Consider the following 26,025-nt stretch of genomic DNA (forward strand, 5'->3'; position numbering starts at 1 on the left):
TAATTAACTAAAGAGACTGTGTTTTGTGGTGTAAAACTTCCCTTTTGTGTATTCAGTCGTGATTCTAGAAACCGGAAGTAGTTCATTGGGTTATTTTTCGTGCCTTCATACAAGGATGCAAGAAGCCACGTCACGTTAAATAGCCATCTGGAGGTTGAAAGAAAAAGAAAAAAGGTTTTAATTTCCCTTACTTTTTTTTATTTTAACTTACTTTCTTTCGGATTACCCTCAGAGGATACTTTGAATAAATCAATGTTTTTAACTTTAAAAAAAAATATCCACAATAAATAAAATCTTTAAAAAAAATCTTATCCTTTAGAAGTCCTCGGTTTGGTTTAGTTTCATAATCAAGAATCAAACCTGCTTCTGCTCCCCTGTGGTTTCACTAAGCCATCATCTGGTTAAAAAGCCACATACTGTGAGTGTTTCACTGAGACAGAGTACAGCTTTATTAAAGTCAAACCTCAGGCATGTCTGAACTCTTAAAACTCAACTTTTAGAATGAAAAAGGACAGAATCGATATTCTCAAATAAAAAGACAGTCATGTACAAAAAGAGTGTCTTCTCAACAGTCACACACATTTAGAAGCAGAATTGTACAGGCAAAAAAAGAGCACGCCACAGTAACATGATTCTATGCAAGTTCAATGCAAACTATTTACAGGTTCCTCAACAATATGTAGTATGCAGTAACACAGGTTGAACAGTAATCAACATGGCATTTTGTGTTCATCCACGTTTTAATTGAAGCAACACCAAGAGAGATAGATATGACCCCAGTTAGAGTTACTGTAAGCAATTTTACTACAAGTAAAAAGAGATGAGTGCTTATGCAGGTGAATTTATTCATTTATTCCAACACTATTTGACAGCATGTCAAGTAAAAACTTAATGACAGTCGGCAACATTGCACAAACAAAACAAAACAAAAGACGTCACAGTGAACTGAAACTTGCCCTTTGACACACAAAGAGGGTGGTCCATCTTAAATTTAAGTGAAAAATCCTCCTCAGGCGTATTTAAGGGTCACTTAAATGAGAACAAACATGCTGTCTATTAAAAAAATAACCCAAAAAAACCCAAAGAACTATAACAAAATGTGGGCAACGACAAAGAAAACAATACACCATCACTAATTTTGGTTAACACAGGGACACTTAAATCAATAATACTGCTGCCGTATCAGCTCAGCAGGGCAGGAGAAGACGAACTGGCACAAAGAAATGAGCGTGATCATGCGATCCACAGGTGCAAAGGAAAAGAAAGGCTGTTCGGTTTTGCAGAATCTCTGTGCAATATCTTAGAAAAATAAAAGACGAACAGAAACAAAAAACAGACGCTGGCAACAAATCAGCATCTGATGTTGGAAGCATGCAATCCAGCTCAACATTCACCACAAACAGAAACATAAAAAAAAAGGCTTCAAGAACAGTTATATATCCTAAAGTTATCCAGCAGACATTTTCTGAAGCAACAAGAGTCAAGGATGCCTGCAGTCAAGTAATCACACAGACGAATCCTGCATAAAACCAATAACATGAATAAATACAAATAAAGACAATTCAAGTTTAGATGCACAGACTGTTTTGAGTATACAAAGTGCCTTAATGATGCACCCAATGAAGTACTATGAAAGAAAAGAAAGGGGGAGCAGTGCTGAGCTGCATAAAGAAATCAAAGTTTTGTCTTTTTGGGGGAGGGGGGGGATCTACAAAAAAAAAAAGTTAGAAAACTACCTTTTTCCTGCCTCTCTACGTATGTTTTCTATCGACATCAAGCGTGTGAAGAGCTTCTGACACTAGCAGGTCGTTTTAAATCGGCTCCATTTCAATCTGAGTTTAGGACAACTAAATTCTGACGAAGTTTCAGAGCCTCAGAGTTTCTAAACACGAGCTTGACTGATCGGTAAAGTTATAAAAAAAGGAATATTTGCATACATGTTTAGTAAAAAGAACAAAATAATGTTGATGAATTTTCAACAAAGCAAATTGGAGATTTTTTTCCCCTCCCTTCACTTTTTTTTTGAGGCTTTCCCCTTTATTCACATTCAGCCGCCTGCTTATCAGATAAAAGTATCTTAAACTACTGCAGCCAAACTCACTGTAGTCCTGCAATGAGACATCTAAAAAAAAAAAAAAAAGTTAGATTGTTCAGCTTCTCTACTGAAAAGGAGCCGTCGAATCAGCTCCACGGCCGCTCTGCAATTTGTGGTGGCTGCTGAGCCCCTGCTGTCTTGTTCCGATCTCATTCAGATAAAGGAAGCCTCAATTAAAAGAAAAGCTACACGGCAGCTCAAAAAGAACAAAAACAACGATTTTTGGAAGGTACCAGATCGCCGACGACCTCTGAAACGATGGCAACAAAAATGACTGAATGGTTTCTGGATTGCAGGACTGCTGCATCATTTTCTTTTACCTACAAAAAAAAAAAAAGAAAGAAAAAAGACGGGCAAACTGAGCGTATCTAAGCTTTGGAATCAGTTGCATCATTTCACCCTGTGGCTCGACTTTTGACAACAACAAAAAAATGGAGATGCATCTTTCAAGTGAAAAAAAATAAAAATTAACAACAACAACCAAAAACTGGACACCTGACCGCTGGGGAAAGCAAAAGGCTGAGTCTGTGTGATAATCCTGGCTGCACAGAAACTGCTCTGAAACAGAAAAACGCTCCAACACTGAACTGCTTCAAACACTGATTACAGTGAGTCACGAAAAAAAAAAGAAAAGGCCGATGAGCAGCTGCTGTTACCAAAAAGTGGAATCATTACACCAAATATAAGAAAATGGCTAGATACAGGCATATCAGGTAAAACTCCCCATGTTTTCTTTTTTTTTCTTCTTTTATCCATCTATTCTTTTTTTATTGTCGTTTTAAACCGTCTAATTTCACTTACGCCCTAGTGAGGAGGGAGACAAATTACTGCACTGGTGTTTGAAAAAGAAATCAGTATAAAATGTGGTGCAATAAATACAAAAATTTAGATCTGACAGATGAGCGATTAAAAACACTGTACAGAAGTTTCTGTTTGTACATTATACTGGACTGGACTGTTGTTACACCATCACACCTTCACATAAACCCCAGCCTTGAGGATACCCCGCTTCCCCCCGTGGTGGAAACAGAAGAGGCGCCTCTTGAGGACACTGAGGACTTCTTCTTTTTTTTTTTTCTTTCTTTTTTTTAAATGAAACTGGGACAGCAGTCATTCTATACTTGTGCGAAAACCCACCCCCCCTCCCCCCACAAATACAAGAAATTAGGTTGTTTTCCTGAAAAAACAACAAAAAAAGACCCAGCATTCACCAGATCTCTGACCGAGAGGCAAAATGTTACAACACAGTTTAAATTTCAATGTTACTACAAGAAGAGGTATCCATTTTGAAACACTTTGTATATACATTTCTGTATATTTGCCCAAGCTAAATTGTGTAGCAACGAGCTGTGTAAAAGTGCTTTTTAGAGAATTTTGGCAAAAACAAAAAACACGCACACACGCGCACTGAAAAAAGAAAAAGAAAACTAAGCATCAGAGCTGTCACAGTACACGAGTGAAATGAAATTACTGAAATGGACTGCTTCTGCGCAGCACAAACTCCAGCGAAACAAACAAAAGAACCAATGAAAACGAAGAGAATCAAACTTAAGGCTTGTCAACAATACTTTAAGACAGCACCAGTGATCACAAGCTGGGTGCCTCCATCTACTATACAAATAACAGGAACTACTCGGAGGACACGTGAGAATGTAACTCGAAAAAGAAAACGACAAGAAACTGTCTCGTTTAAAAAAGCTTTTCCTTCCTCCAGGAGAAACAAGAGAGACGAGGCTCTGCGCCTCCTGATCTTTAAGTACTTTACAATATTGTGAGCCAACTATATACACAATGGCGAGTGAGACTGGTAATATGAAATCACGAGTACTTCTGTAATGTCATACCATTACACTATATACCATTATATTTCACCTTAATAGGACTATTTTCACAAGGAGGTCTGTGTAATGTTCAACACCTAAACAAACAAACGTAATACACCACTCATCGAGATGACGTGAAAGAATCTGTCTGTAAACATTAACAAACATAGATACTGTATATAATTATGTTCATCTATACCCATAAGAATATTAAAACCATGTTTAAGGAAGGTTGGAATGTAGTGTGGTCCTGAAAAAAAACAAATTGCACAAAATCAATCATTACCCTACCCTACCCTACCCCCCCGGTTCCTTTTCCTTTTCTACAAGAAGAGATATTAAGGGTGACGAGTGTGTCACAGGCGATGAAGACGAGCTGGCTGGTCTTCATCGTAAAGCCATCCTGTGTGTGAGAATGCTGACCGCAGCTTACAGCAGGTAAACATGGAGAGGAGCAGCACGGTGGTGGAGAGGTTCAACCCAACATCTCCATCTCCTCCTCCTCCTCCTCCGCTCTACCCCTCACTCACTGAGTTCTTCAAAGTGCCGTTACCGACAGTGTGACCACACTTAGGATTTCTACAGCTGTAAAAGTAACAGTAATAAAGAGAAAACACAATGTGGTGGTGGTCTGGGAGCTCTGATGGGTGCAGGTGAGCTGCAGAGAGTGTGAGTTATGGTGTTTTGTGGAAAGAGAGGAGAGAATACGGCGCACAATTATGCCTCGTCACTCCCTCAGTCACTCTGCTCTCGCCACAGACAGCAATTAAGTGTTAATCAGCGCGCCTCGGCTCCGAATATCAGCCATCACACTGCTCAAAAAGCACTGTATTCCCGCCTGGAGTGCACTGCTGCCGATCAGAGTGTACTTCGCGGGGAATGAGGTATTATGAGAGTTGCGGCATCACTCTGCGGCCGGCTGGCCAGCGTCCAGCTCTTCTTTGACCCTAACGGGGCTCAGAGCGGAGTAGTGCGGCTGGGTCGAACTGGAGCCAAGTGGATTGAGAGGGTTGTGGCTGCAGCAGCAGAGTCGGTTATCCAGAGAGGAGGCGGTGAGCGCCCCCACCTCGTGATCCCCGCAGAACGAGCGAGGGCAGAAGTCACAGAGAGACGAGGCTGGGGCGCCACACACGCTGCAGTCGTGCCACGGACACTCCCATCGCCCTGTGAACAGAAGGACAGGTCACTATGGAGGCAGCCGGAGATTCAAAGCAAGGATTCCCAAGCAGTAAATGTATAAAGTCTGAAGCCTAGCTCTGCAACTAAAGAGGAGCACACAACTTAACTGCACATCTGCCTTAAATATCGCCACAATAACAACAAACTATGATAAGCTGACTACTGTACACAGAACAAAACCTCCCACCAACCTGAGTGAACTGTAACCTCTTTACCAGCTGCTGCTGAGAGTCTGAAATCTAGTTTCTATATCAGCAGAGAAGTCGATGCAAAGGAAAAATGGTTACGCTATCCAGCACCTGCTTCCCAAGCAGATGATGAAGGGCTGCCGTCAGCACAATTTATTATGAAGATTAGGGAGAAAAAAAAAAAAAAACCCTTTCCACTTAACCAAGTAAAAATAATGACACCACGCACCGTGACAAGTCCTCATCAGACATGCTCTGCTTTCCATTCAGAGAGCAGCCCCATGTGCTGCAGCTTCAACTCTCTGCTCTCACACTCCGCCAACACAGAAAATATGGTGGAGAGCCCCAGCTGAAGTTTCTCTGGAGTTGGTAAAAACGGCTCTCTTTACTGAGCACAATAACAATCTAGCAAGGGAGAAGCCAATAACCATAACCATCTTTATAACCATGACTGTTCAATAAGCCCAAACAGCTGCTCCCACCCTGGTGTTTCACTCATCCACTGTGCATTTGATGCCATTATGAATTGTTTTAGCACAATGACGTGTTGTCAGCAGGCTGACTCTGTTAAAGCGCTGCAGAGCGTGAGACATCTCGTGTTAAAGGCAAATCCTGCCTGCTCAACGAGGCTCTCTCCATCACTTTGGAGGGTATGATTGAATGAATCTGTTGGCAACTTTACCTTAAATGTGATAAATATTTGAATGGCTGAACAAGGTCAATTTAAAGCCATTAATATGCAACATGTTGGATATGTAAATGTTCCAACTCTTAAACAGCTTTTGCAAACATGAAGCCAAATAAATTATTAAGAAGGGAGGTTTTTGTGTGCAGTGTTCATCTTCCACACCATTTCCACATTATAAAGTAGTTTTATAGCAGTTCTCTGTATAAATCCCAGTATTTTGTGTGTGTGTGTGTGTGTGTGTGTGTTAAAAAGAGCCTTCAGGACACTGTCGCTGTTCCCAACTTCAAAATGTGATCAGTCAAGACTAAATGATAATTAAATTGACCTCCTTAGATTTCTAGACACTGATCAAACCAAACAAAGGAAATAAATCTGAAAGATATGTTAAACCAGTGACTGATACCACATTCATGTTCTATTATTTGAAATATAATCATGCAAACAACAAACAATATTTCCCTCTCGGTGAAAACAAATCTGGACATTAGTCTTAGCAGAATGTCAGGAAATGTACCACTGCTGGCAGCAACTTCAAACCAAATGCAGCATGTTTAGTCATGATTAATTCAGCTAATTTTATTGGGCTATATTTACAGTTAATTCATTATGATTTTTTTTTTTAAATCTTACTGTAGCACGCCCCCCCACAAGAAGCCAAAATAGTCAACAAATCAGCACAAATTGTTCTCATTCAACTTATCTTCATAAGTTAAATTATTCCTCCTGATGCTCCATACATCTCTGCAGTGGCTTCCAGCCTAAGACGTGCTTCACTTGCCGATGAAATGTTTCTAATAGGTCATTTATACTTTAGGTCAGTTCTTTATTGTATCTTGTGGTGGCGATGCAGCTGGTCCTTTAGCTTTAGAATAGAGTTCAGTTACATCTGCTTTTTAGAGTTCTTGCTTTTCTTTCTTTAACATGTGCCAAACATTTCGTTGTACTTTTGTACAATGGCAAAGTGTCTGGTTTAATCTGTTTGTATTTTTTCTAATCTTAGCAAAAGCAACCAACATATTCTGTCAATTTCAAGTGAGCTCTAGGTTAGCACTAGAGCTAACCGCCTGAGACTGCATGCAAACACTAAAGTCCAAATAAATGTCCATTTCTTTTAACTCTTCCAGTTCAATATGATGCATCTATAGAAGTTAAAATATTGACATCAAAACAAATGCAAATAAAAGGAAATCTAGTCTTTACCATATGGGGGCTTGCTGAGGTTGAGACACAGCAGATGATATGCTTTCGGACAGTCCTTCTTGTCACACATCACCAGCTCTCCTCCTTCTCCGCAGCAGAAACAGAACAACTCGTGCGTGTGTTTGCCCTCCGGCCGCAGCTTTCGCTTCTTCGGCTTCAGCTTTGCATTCCTGGCCTTCTCCTCCTTCTCCATCACCACAACACTCTGGCGGGAACATCATAAAACAAAGAAATGGTGTTTAGAACAGCTCTCAGTCAACTTTGCTCTCATGTTAGAAGTATAATGCTAGACTCATGATGATGGGGTAAACGTCCACACCGTTGGCTGCACCCCGAGGAATCCGGAGCAGTTGTCAGAACCACAGTGGCAGGACATTCTCCTGTTACCCACACAGTGCAGGTTGTAGTTGAACGTCAGCTCTGTGCCTGTAAGAACACCAAGAACCAGACCCTCATTAAAAGGATCATCGAGTTTACTCTGAGTGGATGCAATGGACACAGCAGAACCTCCATATTTCGAGTCAACTCACCAGCCTCGATATCAGAGAGGGCAAAGAGTCCGATGCGAACATCTCCGTTTACCGTCCACTTCTGGGTTTCACAGTTTGGGCTGCAGCTGTGGTTCATAAAACGAGCCGAGTTCCCCTTTGGACCAGCATCGATCACACGATCCTACCAGGAAACACGGACATTAAGAGGCCGGGGTAAAAGATGCTCTCAATTAATCAATGCTATAGTGTTTATTGTGGATGTCCCATGAACCGATGCTTCAATACAAAGTTTTCAAGATGAGAAACTTTCTCGTTTGCATTACATAAATATCAGGATTTTAATGACATTGGCACCAACTACCACCTCTGTGGTGTAGTTACATCCCTTGTGCTTACCTTGGTGAGGGTGAGCATGTAGAAGTTGGTCATGTGATTTTCATGGGCGCGTTTGATTCGCTGCTGGCACTCCTCTGAGTCTATCACCTCTCCCACATACTCAGTAACAAAGTCACCCTGGAGAAAACAACAAACACCACGTTTAGATTATTTTAAGCAACACACAGACACCCTGATCTAAAAAAAAAAAGGACATGTTTGTTAGACAGCCATTAACCCTGTGAGCTTTTGATAAACATGTTATCCAGTATTTGCCATAGCGAGATGATGGGTCAGTCAGGAAAAAGCCATGGACATGACATTTCTGGAAAGTTTAAGTTGTAAAAAAGGACAACCCCAGACGGCGACTTTAATCACATTCTTCACCAATTAATAGATAAATAGGTAAATCTGGGAATTTGAAAAAAAAAAGGGCAGTACGCACCTTCCTGAGCGCCTGGTTCGTCCTGAGGCCCCATCCTCGCCCCTCCGTCTTTATGACCTCGTTTTCTGCGTACAACCGTTTGGAGAAGCACTGATTCTCACAGCTGTCTCCCGCAGGACACACCTAACAGCGACAAAATTAAGATAGAAAGTTCAGTTTTTGTTTTTTTTCTACCTACTTTAGTCACTTGCTGAACTAAAAATAAAGAACATGCACACAGACCTGTGGATGGCACTCGTACTGCAGCATGCGGTTGAGACACTGGGAGTCGAGGCTGCAGGGATGCTCATCCGTTGGTCTGCAGTTGCATCGTGGGATTTCTGACAAATCAGCCACATGCATCTGCACTTTCCCCACTGGCTTGTTTGACTTTCATAGGAAAATACAAAAGAATGACTTAATGAAAATTACATTCATTTAAAGAATTTTTCAAATCCAAAGAGATATCAAAGGGACACTACCTTGATGGATTTGTAGGGTGGAGGTTTGCGAGAGTTGCGTTCCTGCTCCAGTGCCTCCCTGCTCTCCCTCTGCGCCTTAAGCTCCTGAAACCGCCGGGCTGCTTCTTCCAAAGCTGAAACATCAACAGTATCTCAGAAATATAATTTCTCCTTCAGCTTGAAAGAACAGAACCAGAACAGATCAGGCTGGAAGTAGGAGCAAACTTTCTTGGCAAAAGTTACCTTTCTTGAAGGTTTTGTTGATGTTGATTTGACCCGTTACAAAATTCTTGTCATTCTCCACGTAGGGGAAGACCCGGCCCTGGTTGATCCAGTAGTAGTCGTGGGAGCCAAAGAAAAATACAGGGAAGTCACCGACATCATGGCGAAGACTCTGAATGTTAGAAGGCACCAAGCGAGGGTTGCAGATCTCCGCTGGCCACCATCTGCCCCAGAGAGAGACATCGTGTAACAACAAAGAGACGGCAGCCAAGAGCAGAGTAAAAACTGATCTAAAGCGCAATGTTGTCAAAAAGAAAAACACAGATCTGGTCACTGGATCTTACCGTTTCTATCGGAGAAGCATTACTGGCGTCTCCAAATATGTACAGCGGAAGTTAGAAGTTTGGAGTGCGCATTGATTTTGAATATATGTGTTAAAAGCTCTGCTTTATATCAAATTGAAACTTTAGACATGGATGCCAAAAAGACTCATTCAAAGGACATACCTGAGCGTCCTCAGGACGTGACATGTATGATGGAGGAGAGGGGAGGCTAAAATAGGGGATGGCATAAGAGTCTCCGTAATGTCGACTGTTTTTATGTTGCAAGAATGTGTCTTAGGTGATGAGTGAGAAAGAAAAACAGGGGATAAACAACGAACAACCCAGCAAAGACAACCTGCTGTGTTGATTCTGATATCTAGACCAGACTTAAACTGGGAGTGTGGCAGTGATATTAATGTTAGCTCCCATGTCAACAGATCAGAATATCTCCACCGGCTGCATTAGATTAGATTACATCTTAAACGTCTCAAGTTTTGAAGTGGTGCCTATTTTTATTTATTCATATGCAAGGTAAATGTCACGGAAGTTGGTTCTCAGTAGAATAAACAGTGAAAACGTGTGTTGGTCATCACGCTAACTTCCCACATACAACTTACCCTGTTATGATTATGATAATAGATGATTTTCTGCTAAACTTCGGCAGTCGCATGTGCTTGCTCTTAAGTCACAAGCTGGAAAACTTTGAGGTCTGATTAAAAACTATTTTGCTGACATCTGCTGCACCTCAACACAGAAGTTGGTGGTGTGGATACACACATGCAGCCGTGACGCAGCCCTTCAGCATTGCACACAGACAGCACGCACACCAAAATCTCTGTGTAACGACGGCTTTGTTGGACTAAAAGGGCACTGGCTGGGTTAACTCTGCAAAAAGCCTGATGCATCTCATATGAGCATTTGCATCCTCAGAGAGAGCTCCTGTGGAAAAAGTCTGAAAGAGTTGAGGGCTGTGGTATATGTGTGAAAACGGCACTACAGCATTTCCCGATTACCTGCATCTATGACATCGCATCCTGTTTTGTGAGGTGTGAAGCAAATTTGTTGAACGGGACATAAAGTTTTATTTTTTTAAATTTTTCTGTTCATGTCAGTTAATGCTACGAAAAGGCCAAAGCCGGTACTGTCTGTATCAGTTGTGGGGCTCAAGTTTCCCCGTTTCCTGCAGCAGATTTACAGCAGGAGCGTGATGTAGGTTGGTATGCTATAAGAGATCCTTCAGTGGTCGTGTCCTTTGCAATAAAAGGAACAGGTCAGGTAATATAACAGTGCAAGGGCACAGAAGGATTGAAATTTGTCTACTTGGGTTCTACATTTAGTGTTGGTTCATGAGATTTTCTCGCCATCAACAACAATAAAATACCACTAGAATTCATTTAGATGTAACCACACCACATGCTGACAGAAGAACAACCCTCAGCAGACTATAAACGGTGCTCACTGCCTACCTGTAGTTGCCCAGTTTGACCCAAACAATTTGTTTGTAGTGAGGTTTCTTCCCTGCCCTGCAATCACTGCAGGACCACGCGCCCTCGGGCATCTCCATCTCCAGACACTCCGGGTGGAAGGAAGCTGGGCATGAGTCGCAGCACAGCAACTTGCCTCCTACAATTGTATGGATGTACACATGTGTGTGTGTGTATGTGTGTGTGTGTGTGTGTGCATGCGTTATGGAACGTGAGTATACAAAGAGAGGAGGAGGAGTGTATGATTAGGGTGATGCACCTTAACACCTGGACAAACTCTGAATCTCATTTGCAGACAAGCCTAAGAAACATACAAATATCAAATTGTAATTTTTCCAACATCTACTGTGAGATGATATAATGTTCCAGTAAGAGAAACATCTGTATCTAAAGCTACCAGAGTAGCATGTGGTCATTATTCTGAATAAAGAACTACGGTCGGGAGCTTTTTGCTTGAATGAGGGCTCCTGCAACAGCTGCACTGCATGAAAAAGCGTGTGGTTCTCATGTTGGTTACAGCTTCTGCTGCAGCAGTAACAGCATGTCTGGCAATCAGATTCAGAGCACTGTACCAAGACCAGTTTTATGGGAAATACATGCGGCAGCGCTGGATAAAGTCAGCGAGCAAGTTAGAAATTAATCAGGGTTATACTCAAATAACACATTATTGGCAATAAGCAGCCATGCAGTCCTGCCAGTGAAGCAAACTCGCCCAATCACATGTCACACCCTGCACAGACCAGCTTGCATGGAATCATATTGCCATTTACAAAAGTGAATTTTAATGCAATGTAAGACTACCGCCAAAATTAAAGAGCAATGTCACCGCTTTCATCCTGTGAGTTCATCATTGCTTACAAATCGAGTCCCGATTGAATTACATTCCATCCAAGGCAGGTCAAAGCAAAAGAAAACATAATATATACTACCATCTGTAAATTTCAGTCAAAAAAAGAAAAGAAAAAAAAACAAACAAAAAAAACTTGCTGCAGACAGCACAGAAGAGGTGAGTCTGGACAAGGCCTTTCAAACAATAGAAAACAAGCCCAGAGCGCTGAAGCAGAGAAGCGATACACCTCCAGCAGTGAGAAGATCCACAACCTGAACTGAAGCAGAGCATCCTGAATCAGAGCACGGCGCTACTGGAAGTTTGTGTTTTCCAAGCAGGGGAATCTAGTTTCACTTTTTTTGCAAAGACAGATTGATAGTTCTCGTTCAGCCAAATTCGGATTGAGCCTCATGCAAGAACCACTCATATGAACAGAACGGTGACACACAAAAGTCTGCTGCCGCCCCCCACAAAATACGAGAGAATGAAATTCATGAGAAGTCAGGATCTGTCACATGACCGAAGATTAGAGCACATCCACATAACTTTCTGAATTATCAACATAACATAGTTTAAATAAACATTACGTACAAAACCAATTAGTATGATAGGACAAATTACAATAGGCTCCCAGTTCATGAAGGAATTTGACAAGATCTTAAAAATCCTCTGTGCCATCTGTGATGTGCTGAACAAGATCCAACTACAGACCACGTTGCTTTAGTAAGAACAACTCCAACTTTAAGCTAGTCCATTCCCTTTTTGAACTGTACTGTGCAGAACTGGAACGCACTTTAGGTGTTTATATCATCCTTTATCATCCTATGCATTCAGTGGGAGTCATACAGAATCATTTTCAGCAACAAGAAGCACAAGACGTCCTGTGGCGGACCTCCACAGAGTCGGGTCGCAACATCAAGGCATCAGCCTGGCGTTAAATGAAGGGAAAGAGGAGGCTGAAAGAGGATAAATCAGCACATTTGTGGCAATTCTGATGTCACCTTGAAAAACAAAACACCAGGGTTAAAGAGGACTGGTCAAAGAGTTTATCTACTTTTGTCCTCTTTTCTGACAATTATATGATGCAGACAGACAAAGAAATATATATTTATGGCAGCATTTTTGCTTTGGAGCCTTTACTTTTGAACAGGACTGTACAGTGTGATTCTTAATACTAATAATAATTCTCACTGTTAATGCCACACGCGGCACCATGCGTGCCAGGAGTCATACAGCATGACCACCTGTTGTCATCTGACACACGTCCTGTATATAGGTCACATTGACACCTGCTGCAAAAGCAGAGCAAGTGAGTGAACTCGAGTTTGAAAGGTTTACAACATTCCTTCTCTAATTTCTACCTTGCTGCCAGTCTGAAAAACACGTTGCAAGCATTTGATTTGATGTTTTCCTGATGGTTTCTGGTCCCGCGATGCCGCTGCTGTGCCTGTTGCAGACCTATAACTAAAGTCTAGAACCCAAATGAAGCCTCGCACAGCGATTATACTTATGAAGAGGATGCAGGGAGCAGGTAGCATTCATAAACCTGACAGGAGCAGCACAGCTTTTTCACAGCAGCAGACATTTTAACCTGACATAGCAGGAGGGGAGCAGGTGCTACTAATGACATTACCAATGACTCAGCTCAATTCAAGCGTCACATTTAGTCATTACAGAGCCGGCAGGCACGACAACAGGACCCTCACATAGCTCATTGCCATTTACACCTCCAACCGTGACTTGTTAAAACACAACATGCTTTGTCTTGTGACTCCGACTTCTCATATGAAAAAGCAAACTCTGGGATGGGTATCCCAAAAAATAAAATATATATATATATAAATTCTTGCATGAGGCCCATCGTTATTATATTGAACTTGGCTGAAGTCACTTTGATCGACTCTGCGTTAAAATTAACTGCATGTTTTATCTGTTAATTAACTATTCACCTCAAGGCTTTGAAATGAAAGATGTGTGCAAAAAAAGGGAAACCAAATTAAGAATGGGAGCAGGCACAACACAAACACAAACCAGTGGGACAAAGGAGAAAGAGAAAAACTGTTCAATTACCTTTCCCAACATTCTTTTTGGTAGCTGACGAAGGAGAGGGAATCATAGGTAATTTCAACTCAGCACGATTTGACTCAGTCAGAAGGTAGTGGGACTTATAGGCATATGAACTTAATATGGTGTCAGTAAGGTCTTGCACTAACAGCCCTACACAAGACACACAGGAAGAGACGGGGGTGAGCCGCAGTCAAACTCGAAATTACCCAGATTTCACAAAAAGAGAAACATATATGCAGAGCCTCACACACGCACGCACGCACGCACCCACACACACACACAAACACACACAGTTGTAACACAAAAGTAGAACAAAAACTTTGTCCCTGCACACGGAGGCCAAACAGTGCACTCAACTTGTTGTTACGTGTCAGGTCTAAACTGGCTGAAAGTTTGAAAAAAGGTTTTCCTCCTCAGAAGCATTCAGGAAAGAGGTGACCCCTCTAAGCTGGAGTTATTCATAGTTTTAGTGTCGTGACGGAAAAGACAAAATTTACATCTAAAAGCGCTGATGTTGATTAGCAACGCCGCTAAAAACATGAACGACACCCTAAACATACATCTATACTAAGCATGGTAGGTTTCAGTGTCCCCCCCATGAAATGTTAGTGCAGCTGCGGCTGTTTTACAAAGTGGTTTTATTTCTAAAAAAGAAGAAAGAACTACAGTCATGGCGGCTGAGTTAATGGCACTCTAATGTGAGGGGCAAGTAAAAAGAAAGTGGGAGCAAAATCATCACTGGTGGTGGAGCCGGGGAAAGGGAAGAAGTCACTGCTGAACCCTGGCTGTGGTGGTGGTGTTTTGGTGTTTGTGGCTTTGACAACTTACCTCTAGCGCACAGAAAGCACCATCCCACGTTGATGGGGGAGGTGAGGAGGCCGTTCCTCTTGGCGCTGCCGTGGTTGCTGCAGATCATGATGTGATGGGTGAGGATGACGCTTCCAGCCGCCATGCAGCCGTCGCTGGTGTGATAGGCTAACGGACAGCGGATGCAACGAATCAGACGCCCTGGAGGGAAGAGCAGGATGAGATTTTTACATCTTGTATTTTCTACACTCTGCTCTGGCTTTAGATGAGCTGAACACTTTCGTCGTATTAGCTGGTTTATTGTCACAGTGCAGCAAAGATCTGCTAACTTCCTTTCACTGCTGAGTTTGTGTAAAACTACAGGTTATAGTTCTTTATGGGCTCTAGTAGTAATCTTACCAAAGAAAAAGAGCAACTAGATACTTTTTGATGGCTGTTGGGCTTCAGAGACTTAATGAAACAAGTTGTTAGTTGTCAGTTTACCTCCTAGGTATAAAAAAGGACAGAATAATAAGGCAATAATAAGCCAAAGCCTCAATCTGAAGAGCTGCGAGATGTTAATGAAGCTGAAAAGGAACATTCGTTTTCACAAGCACAATGAGACATTTAATAACTTAAGCTTTCAGACAACAAATCTAAACTAAATCACCCGAGAAGCTGGACGGGAATCAAAATACAATAAATATTAAGGAGCCCGAAAGCAACATCATCAGCCTAACAGGCGGAGAGTTACTGCAAATAAATTCTGTTCAATAAAACACAGCGGTTTTATATGACACCGGAAAGAAACTAATTACTGTGCCAATCCGATCCAAACCAGACTTTTTAAAACGCATGTAAGTACCTTAGTCTGACCTTAACTGCAAACAGTGCTAATACACCCAGATGCTGCTGTTCTGCATCGACTCAAACGGGCCGAGGTGCTCTGCAAGTGCTTCAAAGTTGCATCTTTTTGTAAAAACAGTCAAATGCACGTGTGTATTAATACAGCTTTTTTAGACAGCCCAGCCTAATCAGCCTCCAGACTGTTGCTGAGCTCTAATAAAATCTTAATTTTTGTGGCCGCAGCATCATCTGACAAAATGACTATTCAAGCAAGTTAAAGACAACGTCTGTGCAGTGAATTTGGCAATAATTACATGTTCAATGATTTCCTACAGAGCAAGACAGAAGCAGCAGAATGTCTTGAACCTTGAACCCACCCCAGTGCACGGACAGTGGAACAATGGCGGTCCAATTAAATGACCAGGTCGAACCATAACTGTAGCTCAGCTCAACTATGCTGACTGATTTTACAACAGACTCTTTGTTCTAATGTCCAAACACAGCCTGTTCAGATGAGCAACACTGACCAAGAAGACAGCTCATACTTTGTTTGTTTCTAATAACACGCCTTAATCCAGCTGACTCGCCACAACAATTATGCCCTCATCAGAGTCTCTCAGATCTTTACACCCGCCTGCATCTCCTGCATTAAATTCACTAGCAATGAGAAGTTCACTTACTGTCTAATCGTAAGGTTTAAGCAGGTGAATTTTTTTCATGTTAAGACAGTTCCTGGAACAGTGCAATTATTTTATTCTTCTCCAGTACACACATCAAACGGAGCCCTTTTAGTTTGAGTTGGAACTGGATGTTTCTAATAAGGTCTGTGTCATTAAAATATAAAATAACACTTCATCAGTTTCCTCGCCCTCTAACAAACGTTCTCATTTCTTTCTCTAGCGCTTCAGTCTTACACATTAACACAAAGGACTAGAGGTTTGACCCGCACGCTCGAACAGGACGTCAGAGAAACCGAGAGGCAAATCAGGAGCTGCTCTACCTTTACTGGCCCGTTGCAGGTCTCTCTCCAGGCAGCAGGTTGAGCAGCTGTGTTGAGGGCAACAGAAGCCTCCGCCAGGGCTGCTGGTGGCTCCCGGGAGTTTTTGTACACATTCCTCGTGGTAGTAGCAACCACATCCAGACACAGAGCAGCGGGTCACCTCCTGACCCACCGTTTTACAGCTAAAACAAGGATGATTGCCTAAAAAAAAAAAGAAAAAAGACAGAATGACACGCTATCATAGTAAAGAACAAACTCGGATCGGCAGAAAGGACTGCGAGGATGCAGGAGTTGTCCGATTTCCTCACCATTTCTGCATTCCGAACAGGTGTATCTGCCTTCAGGTGGGGACGACAGACCAAGACACTCCAAGTGAAACTGTCTGTTGCAGTCACCCTCGCACACCAGTAAACCCTCTCCGTACACCTCACAGATCTAAAAAAAAAAACAAACAAAAAAAACCCAGAGAAATTTGGTTACATCAGTACAAAGCATGCAAGCTTCTAAGAGGAAAGAGTTCAACAGAAATGAGTCGCGTGCTGCTCTGACCTGGCACACAGTGTCTCTCTTGCCGGTGCCGCTGTCCTGGCGGGACAAGCCGGAGTCCACTGACTGAGTATCTGAAGCATCTGCATCTGCTGCAGCGGGACTGTCGAGACTCTTCCCAAATAAACCCTGGAGCACAGATGCACCAAAGCATTGATTTCATGTGGCATTGTTACCCAATTTGGACAAGGAAATAGTATGGTAAGGCAAATTAAACAAAGGACATATTCACTTTTATAAGTCTGAGAGCACTTGGTCGTCATTTTAGCTTTAAAAAAATGGATAAATTATCAGATGAAGGAAGGAAAAAAGCCTTTTACTGTATTTACAAGTTAAAATGAGACATTAATAAGATGACTGAAAGTTTGTCTTACAGCTTTTGTATCTCACAAGGAAAGCAAATTTCACTGTTTTTATTGAACAGGATCAACCTATTTTGTGTGCAGGAAAAATGTGTGTGTGTGTGTGTGTGTGTGTGTCCGAGTTGTCCCTGTACATGTGTTTAAGCCTACCTGTGGGTCACTGAGGCCTCTGGAGTCAGAATCAGAGGTGTCTCTGTACTGGGATGAAGCCATCTCAACATCTGTTGATGCTCTGCTTCGCTTCTTCAGGGGCTTGCATGCGTCTGAGATTTCACTGGCCCCTAAAGGATCGCACAGATTGGATGGATTTGGTTCTCTTTAAGGAGCCTCCAGTCAGAGATGTAGAGCAGGTGTGAAAGAATAATCGCCTACCTTTCTGTGAACCCGTCCTCAGCGTGGTCTCTGGAGCCATCTCAGCCTGTGAGGAGGATAAATGTGAGACTTCATACAGACGTGGTACAGATTTGATTTGTGTGACAACATGTGATGCTTTGTGGCAGAAAAGACTGCTGCACAAACAGCTTTTCAGCTGTTGATAAAAAGAAAAAAAGTTTTTTATCCTCTCAAATCCTTTGGCAGCATTTTAGGTACCAATAAGCCCACAGTTTTATTTTTTCCACCTTTTTCATGGTTAAAGGATAGTGCAGAGAAACTAAGAGGACAATGAAGCAAATGTGGGGAGAGAGGGGCATGAAATCTGAGAGCCGCAGCTTCTTCCATGCATGCTATTTTCAGTCTGAACAGCAGGTTAGCTGAGGATGACTGATACCTGTTCCTTTTTGGTTTTCTTCTTAGGGACGGCATCGTTGCCTCTCTCTGACTCAGACTTGCTCCTGACTGACCGCCGCTGCAGCTTCCTCTCCTGAGAGCCTGAAAACACAAAAATATTGACTTTCATCTCGCACCGACACAGGGCGATTCTACGGGTGAAATATTCAGCAAATCGACCCGTTTAATGTACTCACCTTGTGGACTACTGTGCTGTGATCCAGGGGAAGACGTCTGCTGGATTACTCCTTCCTCACTCCTCCGACTTGCAGGGGAGCCTCTCCTCTCATCCCCCTCTTCCTCCCCTTCATCCCCCTCTTCTTCCTCCTCTGGACTGGGCTCAGGTTTAGCTCTGCTGTCCTGCTGAAAGCAACATTTGGACATGAGCTTACCGGGTCTGTCATGCATTTATTCTGTGCAGATGCACGGAGTTACACCAACCTCAGGTGAGCAGTATCCCAGGTCGGGCTGTCTGGCTTCTCTCTCTACTCTCTCCTCCTTTTCTTCTTCATCTTCCTTCTTTGGGGACAGAGCTGCTTTTTTCTGCAGGAGAGGCCAGTCACACTTGGTGATCTCCACGTTCAGTCTCTTCATGGTGATGGAGAGAGGCAGCAGCTTTCTTGCAGCTGCCGTTTTCCACGCTCTGACTCGAGGCGGTGAGTCCTGTCGTACCCGCTCATCACAGCCAGCGTTCTGTTTTGGCGAGGCCGTCTTGCGTTGGTCCTCCATCTGGTTCTTTTCTTCACTCGGGGGCTGGGAGTTTGCGTTGTCGTCTGTGTTTGAAACACTGCACTGTCTCCGTGGCAGCTGCCTTCGCGGCGGCTGTTGTCTGTCTGGTGACTTCACGCCTCCGTCCTCCTTCTTACTGACTGAGCCGCTGCAGCGCCGGTTTCGCTTCTCGGCTCTGATGTTGGGCTTTTTGCTCGAGGGGCCTTCGTGCGGGTCTGGGTCAACATAGATGAAGGTGTAGTTGTCGATTCGCTCCTGGCGAGTCATGACGAAGGCATCCTCAGCGTGGCCAACACCCACCTCCCACTGAGAACGTTCCCGCTGAGGAATAGGCTTCAGAAGCTAAAGAAGAGGGGAAAAAAGAAACTCATTCTTTTCCAATTTCTGAACTGGGATCAATGATGCTTTGAAGACATGGCATCATCTAAAACAGGGATAATCACAGTATAGTTTCCACAAACTTGAAGTTAAAGCTCTCCCATGCCAAGAAGTCGTCATATGTGAACATGATCCACAAACTCCACCATCTCCCCCTGGGGCGAAGGCTCTTTTAAAATGGACTGAGGCTCAGTTGACAAATGTTCTGTGGCCAGACTAATCGAAGTTTGAAATTCTTTTTGGAAATCGTGAACATCCTGTTCTCAAAACTAGAGGAGAGAGGCCACCCGACTAGCTCTGATGGTGTGGGGGTGCAGTAGTGCCATCCTGCACAGCTGGAAAGGCTCCAGCAGATCACTTTAAACAGGTTTTCATGATCGATGATGAATTAAATATTGCTTTATGAGGTTAGCAAATCATTGCATTCTGTTTGTATTTACAGTGTCCCCTCTCATGGAATTGGTGTTGCATATCAACAGTAATTCTAAACCAATTTCATCCCCTTTCCATCCTTCACCGATCCAAAAATTTATGTGCTCTGCTGTCAGATGACTGTATAAAACGCAGTCAAGACAAAGGGCACGAGACATTTACATTGTTCTTAATGGCTGAAATGCTTCAGAAGGGACCTGAAAATTTGCATTTTTAGTTGGTGAATTCTTGGAAGTGAAAGACAGTGTTGCACTATACATATTGATGTTCTGTAAAGGTGTCCCACGAGGGAGGAGACATGAGATTGCATGACTCAAGCAGATGTTGATTTATTGCTTTATACAGAACATATGGTCCTATATATGGGAGGACAAGCCAGAGAGCAATTATCTGCAACAGACTACACAGCACCTGAGGAAATAAGAAATAAAAAAAACAATGCTTTGATCATTTGGACATACTTTTGACTTCTCCACAGGGTTTGTAGTTTTGCGCAGCGTCTCCGCCTGAAGCTCGTCGAACTGCTGTTTCCCCTGGTACACGACGATCCTCTTCTCGTGGATCCACGCTCGCTCTGCGACGCTGCCAAAGAACTGGACGTGATACTCCCTGTGACCTGTGCAGCAGAGAGAACACGTGCCGTCTCATTTCAGGTCCTGACACATTGGAAAGGACGAAGAAAACAGGCTGACAAAGTGCGTTGGGATTGCTTTTCGTTTTTGATGGCTCTTACCTCTGGTGTTGATGCGAGTGTGGACCTTCATCTGTGGGTCCGAGGAGACCATGCAGGGCCACCAGGGATAGGTGCCCACCTTGGACCACACAAGATCCCCGATTACAAACTCCTTGCAGAAGCCCGTCTCTTGGATCACTGACGGATGATGAACTTTAGGAACCTAAATATGAACACAAACAAGTCACTGATCTGCTTTCAAAGTCTAAACACTCACAAGTGCTGCATGTTTGCTATAAACTGCAACAACTGGTGTGCAAAGAACTCAAACTGTGCTCTCTTGCCTTTGGCGTCTTTGGTTCAGTTTTGATGACGGTCTTCTGAGGTTTCTCTGTCTGGGCTGGCGGCGTTTCACTCAGCTGGGGCTGGACGGGGGTGTCGTCCGTCTGGCCCGTTGTACCTGCCTGCGTTTGGATCGAGTCCAGGTTCTGTTCCTGAACCTGCAGCTGCAGCCTCGCACTCTTTTTCCTCTTCTCCTTCTTCCTCTCATGTCTGCGCTGCATCTGAGCGGCCTCATTCTTCTGAGACTCCTTCATAAAGGTGAGGAAATAGAAAAACAGGCGCAGAAAAACGATGATGCATCGGTGAGAGTCAAAAATTCTGTCAACTCGGACACTCACTGCTGTAGTGCGGTTGATAAGGAGACTTAAAGTCAACAAAGATATGCATAGTGACAATTCCATCTGCGTTTTAAGGTGACTCGTTGGACTTTAGTATGTGGTGTAATCTTTCTGTGCTCAGTTTATCAAGCTGGTAAATCAAATACTTGTGAGCCATTTAAAGACAACTCATTTGACTCAAGGGCCTTTCAGTGGTCATGTTTTCTTATTGGATGGCAGAGAGCAAAAATTAATGGTACAGAGCTTTTTTTTATATATATATATACATACAGCAATCTCTAACTAAAGCTTTTCAGACATTTTCAAAAACAAATGCAAAATTCGTGAGATGTTGTGGCATGATCGGTGAACATTTTTTGTGTCTTTATGTCTTTTCCATGCATCCATCCATTTTCTACACTCGCTTAATCCAACTCAGGGTCGCGGGGGTGTATAAAACTTAGACAATAGAATTAATTTTCAGTGCCAATAGGTGTAGTTTCACTGATCTGCAGACGATAACAAAAACATGTAAAGATAAAAAAAAAAAATTTAAAAGAAGAAGAAGAAGAAGAAGATGAAGGGGAATCTGTTAATGTGGCCCTAAAAATAAACCTGGTGTTCCTCAAAGAAAAACGACTAAAAAAAAAAATTTTACCATCCAGCCAAACACAAATGACTGCAGCAACAAATCAAATGAATAAAACGAGGTATCCTCACGGTGGGTTTGTTTTAGCTGCTTAAGATTAAGCCAGTGTTTTTCAACTCTGGTCCTCGGGACCCACTGCCCTGCATGTTTTTAATGTTTCCCTCCTCCACCAAGCCGACATACATCTGTGCAGTGTGAAGGTGTCAGTGGGGAAACACTCCCGAACCCAGCTATCTCCGGTAAACTTGGTAAAAGTAGCAGATTAATAATGAGGAGCGTGTTGATACCGAACACTCGATCACTGCTGCTCTGACTTTAGTTACTCCTGAAAACTTTTGATTCTCTCAGTAGATGCTGCAGTTCAGTTTCATTCTTCATTAATATAATCACCCCCCCCCCTCCATTGCTACTTAAATAGACAATATAAGTTCTGCCAATTCCGTCAGGGAGGGAAAACGCACCTCAGTGATGAAGGCGGGACAGTTAGCGAGCTAGCTGTCAATCCGAGACTAATACAGTGTAGTAGGCCAACGGACCGGTGATTTTAAACCTGCCCTAAAAATCCTGAGCAGAAAATAGATGAAAAACACTTTTACGTAACTACTGTCTAACACGTAACTTTGTGTGTTTACAAGAGAGCAGAGCTAGTGTTGAACTATATCCTCTCATTTGAGCACATTCAATAATTCGTTTATGAAAGATCAGGTGAACAATTAAGAAAATTCTTCACTGATTAACGTCTTTATCTTGTTGTAAGGACCTTACAGAGGCAAACGGGGAAGAGAGGAAGAGACTGAGGTACTGGATTTAAGCAGTGAGCAATGTGGTTGTGTAGAATACGCCTCAACAGTTATCAGACTGGCTCGCCGATTAATCGACTAACTGATCAGGCAGTCGATTATTTCAGCTTTATCATCAATAATTCTGCACGTTTTCTAAATATTATAAGAATAATTGATCATTCCTTCCCTTTGAAAAGTAAATCTTGGGAATGGAAAACGTAAAAAGACAGTAGCGTACACACGATGTGCTGACATGCAGGCATTACCTGCAGTTCTTGCAGCAGATCTCCACACAGCGCAGATTCAAACAGCTCTTTCCCGTTCTGATACGTTTTTATGATCTTCAGCTTGATCTCTGGGGAGCTGGTTTTCTTCAGGACTCCGCTAGAGGTGTTGGAAAGGGTGTGAGCAGGCTGAGGTGAGGGGGTGCTGTCCACGAGAGAGGGAGGGGGGCTCGACGAAGGCAAGTGTAATGGGGGAGGAGGTGGGAGATTGTGTGTCATGATGTGAGGCGTCTGGGACAAGTGATGTTGGGAGGGTAGCGGTGGAGGACTCTGTGGCTGTGAGTGGGTCTGTATATGAGGTGGGTTTGAGTGGAAGGGGTGAGTGTGGTGGTGATGTAGGTGATGGTGGTGGAGGTGTGGGTGATGTGTGGGCAACGGGGGAGAAACAGGAGACAGGGGCCTCTCCTGGAGACCAGGGCCTCTCAGGACCGTTCCCTCCCCCGGAAGGAGGCCATGTTCCCCATAGCTCCGTATGGCCCCGTAACCGTTAGCCGAGCCGTTGGAGAACTGAGAGTACATTGAAAACTTTGCCTGCGGCTCATAAATTCCCAGACCTGGCGGGTAGCCATTGGGGACCTGCGGCATGTCATCCGAGGCTGACGGCGGGTAAGGAAACTCTGCATCCAGGGCAGCATCGTAGGAGGGTCCACCATCCTCACCCGGGTCACTGCCGGTGTCACAGGTGCCTTCCTGTCTGATGTTGGCTGAGTCAATGAGCTGAGGGGGTTGCTGAATTGTATTTCCCATGATCCCTTGCATGAAAGAGAAGGAGAAATCCATTGTTGGGCTCCTGCATCCTTAACTGTCTTTTTCTTTGACTGGACCTGTTGATGGAAACGTGTGACACAGTAGGACTCTGGTTAAACCGTCGTCATTCGAACAACACACCCAAAAAAAGGCAAGATCCTCACATCCGTACTTCACAAGATAAGAAACGACCGGCTTTAAATGACAGATGTCAAATGGCCCCGTTCCTGCGACTTCTCTCAACATTATGACATGTTCAAATGTCCGTCAGACACTTTGTATACAGTAGGCTACAAAGCGCAGCTACACAATGCTTTGCCAAAAGGGTCATAAACCCACCATCTACCACTGCCAGAGGTGTGTGGTGATGTAAATGTGCATGAAAAAAATATCTGTAATTTAGGATTTTGACAGCAGTATCCGTGGGACATCCAAGCATGAAGCTTCTCACCAATCCAACCTGAGCTCCTAATAAACTTAACTGAAACAAGTAATGAATTACACAACTGGCAGGTGGGAAATCCCAGTTCTTACATAAAATGTAAGTATCAGCCCGTTTCTTTTTTTATTTCTATTTTTTTACATAAAATTTAATAGTGACGTGGAGTGGATATTTAAACAGCCAAACATACCAAAAATACTCCGGTTTCTCGAGTCCTGTGTAAACAGAATATCCAATATGATCAAAACATGGACGATGCTGAAACCAGGAAATCCGTGTACATGTAAAGGGGTCAGTTCGGGGGTCGGATGCTAGGGGGCAATCGGTGAACTTTTACGGTAAATTCAGCCAAAAAAAAAACACAACACATTTTTTTCTGTCTGAAACTCTCTCAAAATTGCAAACCTGCTGTGTTTGTGACTGGGAGGTTTTGCAGCCTCTTCTCTGACAGCCATTGCTCGTGAGTGCAGCGCATCTCTCCACGAGCAATAGATCATTTTAGTGTTTTTATTACATCAACGCAAACACATGGTGGCCTGCTATCACAAACAAAACAAAGAGCTGCTGCCAGTAGCTGCGTTGCCCTTTTATTCTAGTCACTTTTAATATCTGTGAAGAGCAATTAATCGGGTTAAAGGGGTTAAGTGAATTGGACTAATCCACTCATTGTGGTTCAATTTGTGAGCACACAGGCTGCTCAGCACCAGAAAGGTGAATAATGTAAACATCCATACGGTGTCGATTAGCGGTCACTGGCTGCTCTGTATCGACTTATAATAACATTTTTGGCTAATAGGTGGTGTTTTAAACTGTAACACCTGGATACAGATGTGTGGTTTTGTCAAAAAAACGACTGCGCACACAAAAACATTTCACTAAGAGATGTTGTAGCTTCTTGCGATGCTAGCTTCAAGCTACCTGGCATCAAAGGGGCCATAATGGAAAGATGGGGACGGTTTGAAAGGGTAGAAAAGACAACACAAGACGGTGTGTCTATAGGTCTTCAGTGAAACACGTCTCAAGGTTTCCTTTTTACCTATCTGCACATAGCACACATGGATCAAGATGAAAGGACAAGCTAATGTTGGCTAGGCTAACGTTCCACTGCCAATATGGCTGCCTGTGCCCCTTTAAATCAAATTGTCTGCCGTGATTATACCTCCATCACTGGCGGTTTGGAGGAAAATGTGCCCCGAGCCAGCTAGCAACGGGCAAAACCGTCCGAGCGGGTGCAAGAGGGGGGCTAACGACGCACAGATATGGCAAACACGCTTGTCGCCACAGTGGAGAGCAAAGGAGCAGCACAGATTTTGATGCCGAGTCGAAAGATGCGGGGAAATAAAAAGATGTCAATACCTTCAGCGTGTCCCATTCTAAACACATACACCAGCCTGCAACGGTTCCTCGTTTAATCTATAGGGAGAGAAAAAAAAATCAAAAAAACAAAAAACAGTCCTGTACTGTTGACAAAGCTCAAGCCTTTCCTTTTCGTATTAACGCAATTCTCAACAGAAAGGAGGAGGAGGAGGGGGTGTTACGCTATCTGGTCGCTACCCAATCCCAAAGCCTGGCTCGTCCTCAGTGTAAGGACCAGAGCATTCAGTCAGAACCCTGTTGGAGACAGACACGTTCAATTCTCGTCTCTTCCTGTCTTCTAAATGATAACCTCTAGCTCCCTCTTCCTTCAGCCTCACAAAAGCGCCCTGCTTGCTTTTATGGCCCGCTCGCTCCTCAGCTCAGCGCCAGACCGCACAGATCCGGGCTGCAGGGGTCAACAGAGGCACTCCGGGATGTGTAGTTTACTTCACATGCCCACTTTTAAACAGGAACAACGGGAAAAGGGCATCAGACCTATCGGCCAGCACTCAGATGAAATAAGAAACTGACGAGTCATCCATTCAATTTAGATCTATTTAAAAAAATCTACTGGAGAGTTTCAATTGGTCTTATTTTCTCACGACTGTTCAATTGTAATTGTTTGGACGTTGGACGAAACGCGAAGCAAACACAGTAGTTACGTTTCTCTGATTGGCTTTTCAACGCCTCCTCGCCTGATCTGCAGCTGGGAGGGGTGAGCGGAAGACCTCTCACTC

The 26,025-nt window shown here is 43.3% G+C and overlaps 1 protein-coding gene across 3 annotated transcripts; it reads right to left on the reverse strand.

Moving 5' to 3' along the window:
* Positions 1–425: 425 nt before the first annotated feature.
* On the reverse strand, positions 426–25,644 carry nsd3 (nuclear receptor binding SET domain protein 3). Of its 3 annotated transcripts, none has more exons than XM_072387606.1 (25): positions 25,289–25,644; positions 22,726–23,567; positions 20,714–20,959; positions 20,430–20,592; positions 20,158–20,312; positions 18,599–19,228; positions 18,355–18,517; positions 18,159–18,259; positions 17,762–17,807; positions 17,540–17,670; positions 17,031–17,156; positions 16,790–16,916; positions 16,482–16,682; positions 14,678–14,857; positions 13,853–13,999; positions 10,936–11,092; positions 9,168–9,370; positions 8,946–9,058; positions 8,707–8,853; positions 8,485–8,607; positions 8,061–8,177; positions 7,704–7,845; positions 7,493–7,599; positions 7,174–7,378; positions 426–5,082 (listed from the first exon to the last, which is right to left on the reverse strand). In XM_072387606.1, exons 2-25 carry the CDS (start codon positions 23,521–23,523, stop codon positions 4,823–4,825), a joined length of 4,788 nt encoding a protein of 1,595 aa, XP_072243707.1. In that variant the 5' UTR covers positions 23,524–23,567; positions 25,289–25,644; the 3' UTR covers positions 426–4,822. The 3 variants fall into 3 exon arrangements, with proteins under 3 accessions (XP_072243707.1, XP_072243706.1, XP_072243708.1); XM_072387605.1 differs by having other exon boundaries at positions 18,355–18,520; XM_072387607.1 differs by lacking the exon at positions 13,853–13,999 and having other exon boundaries at positions 18,355–18,520.
* Between the last annotated feature and the right edge of the window lie 381 nt (positions 25,645–26,025).

The sequence above is a fragment of the Leuresthes tenuis genome, unplaced genomic scaffold (assembly GCF_036924035.1).
Source record: "Leuresthes tenuis unplaced genomic scaffold, fLeuTen1.0.hap1 SCAF_6, whole genome shotgun sequence".
In the NCBI taxonomy this organism is placed as follows: domain Eukaryota; kingdom Metazoa; phylum Chordata; class Actinopteri; order Atheriniformes; family Atherinopsidae; genus Leuresthes; species Leuresthes tenuis.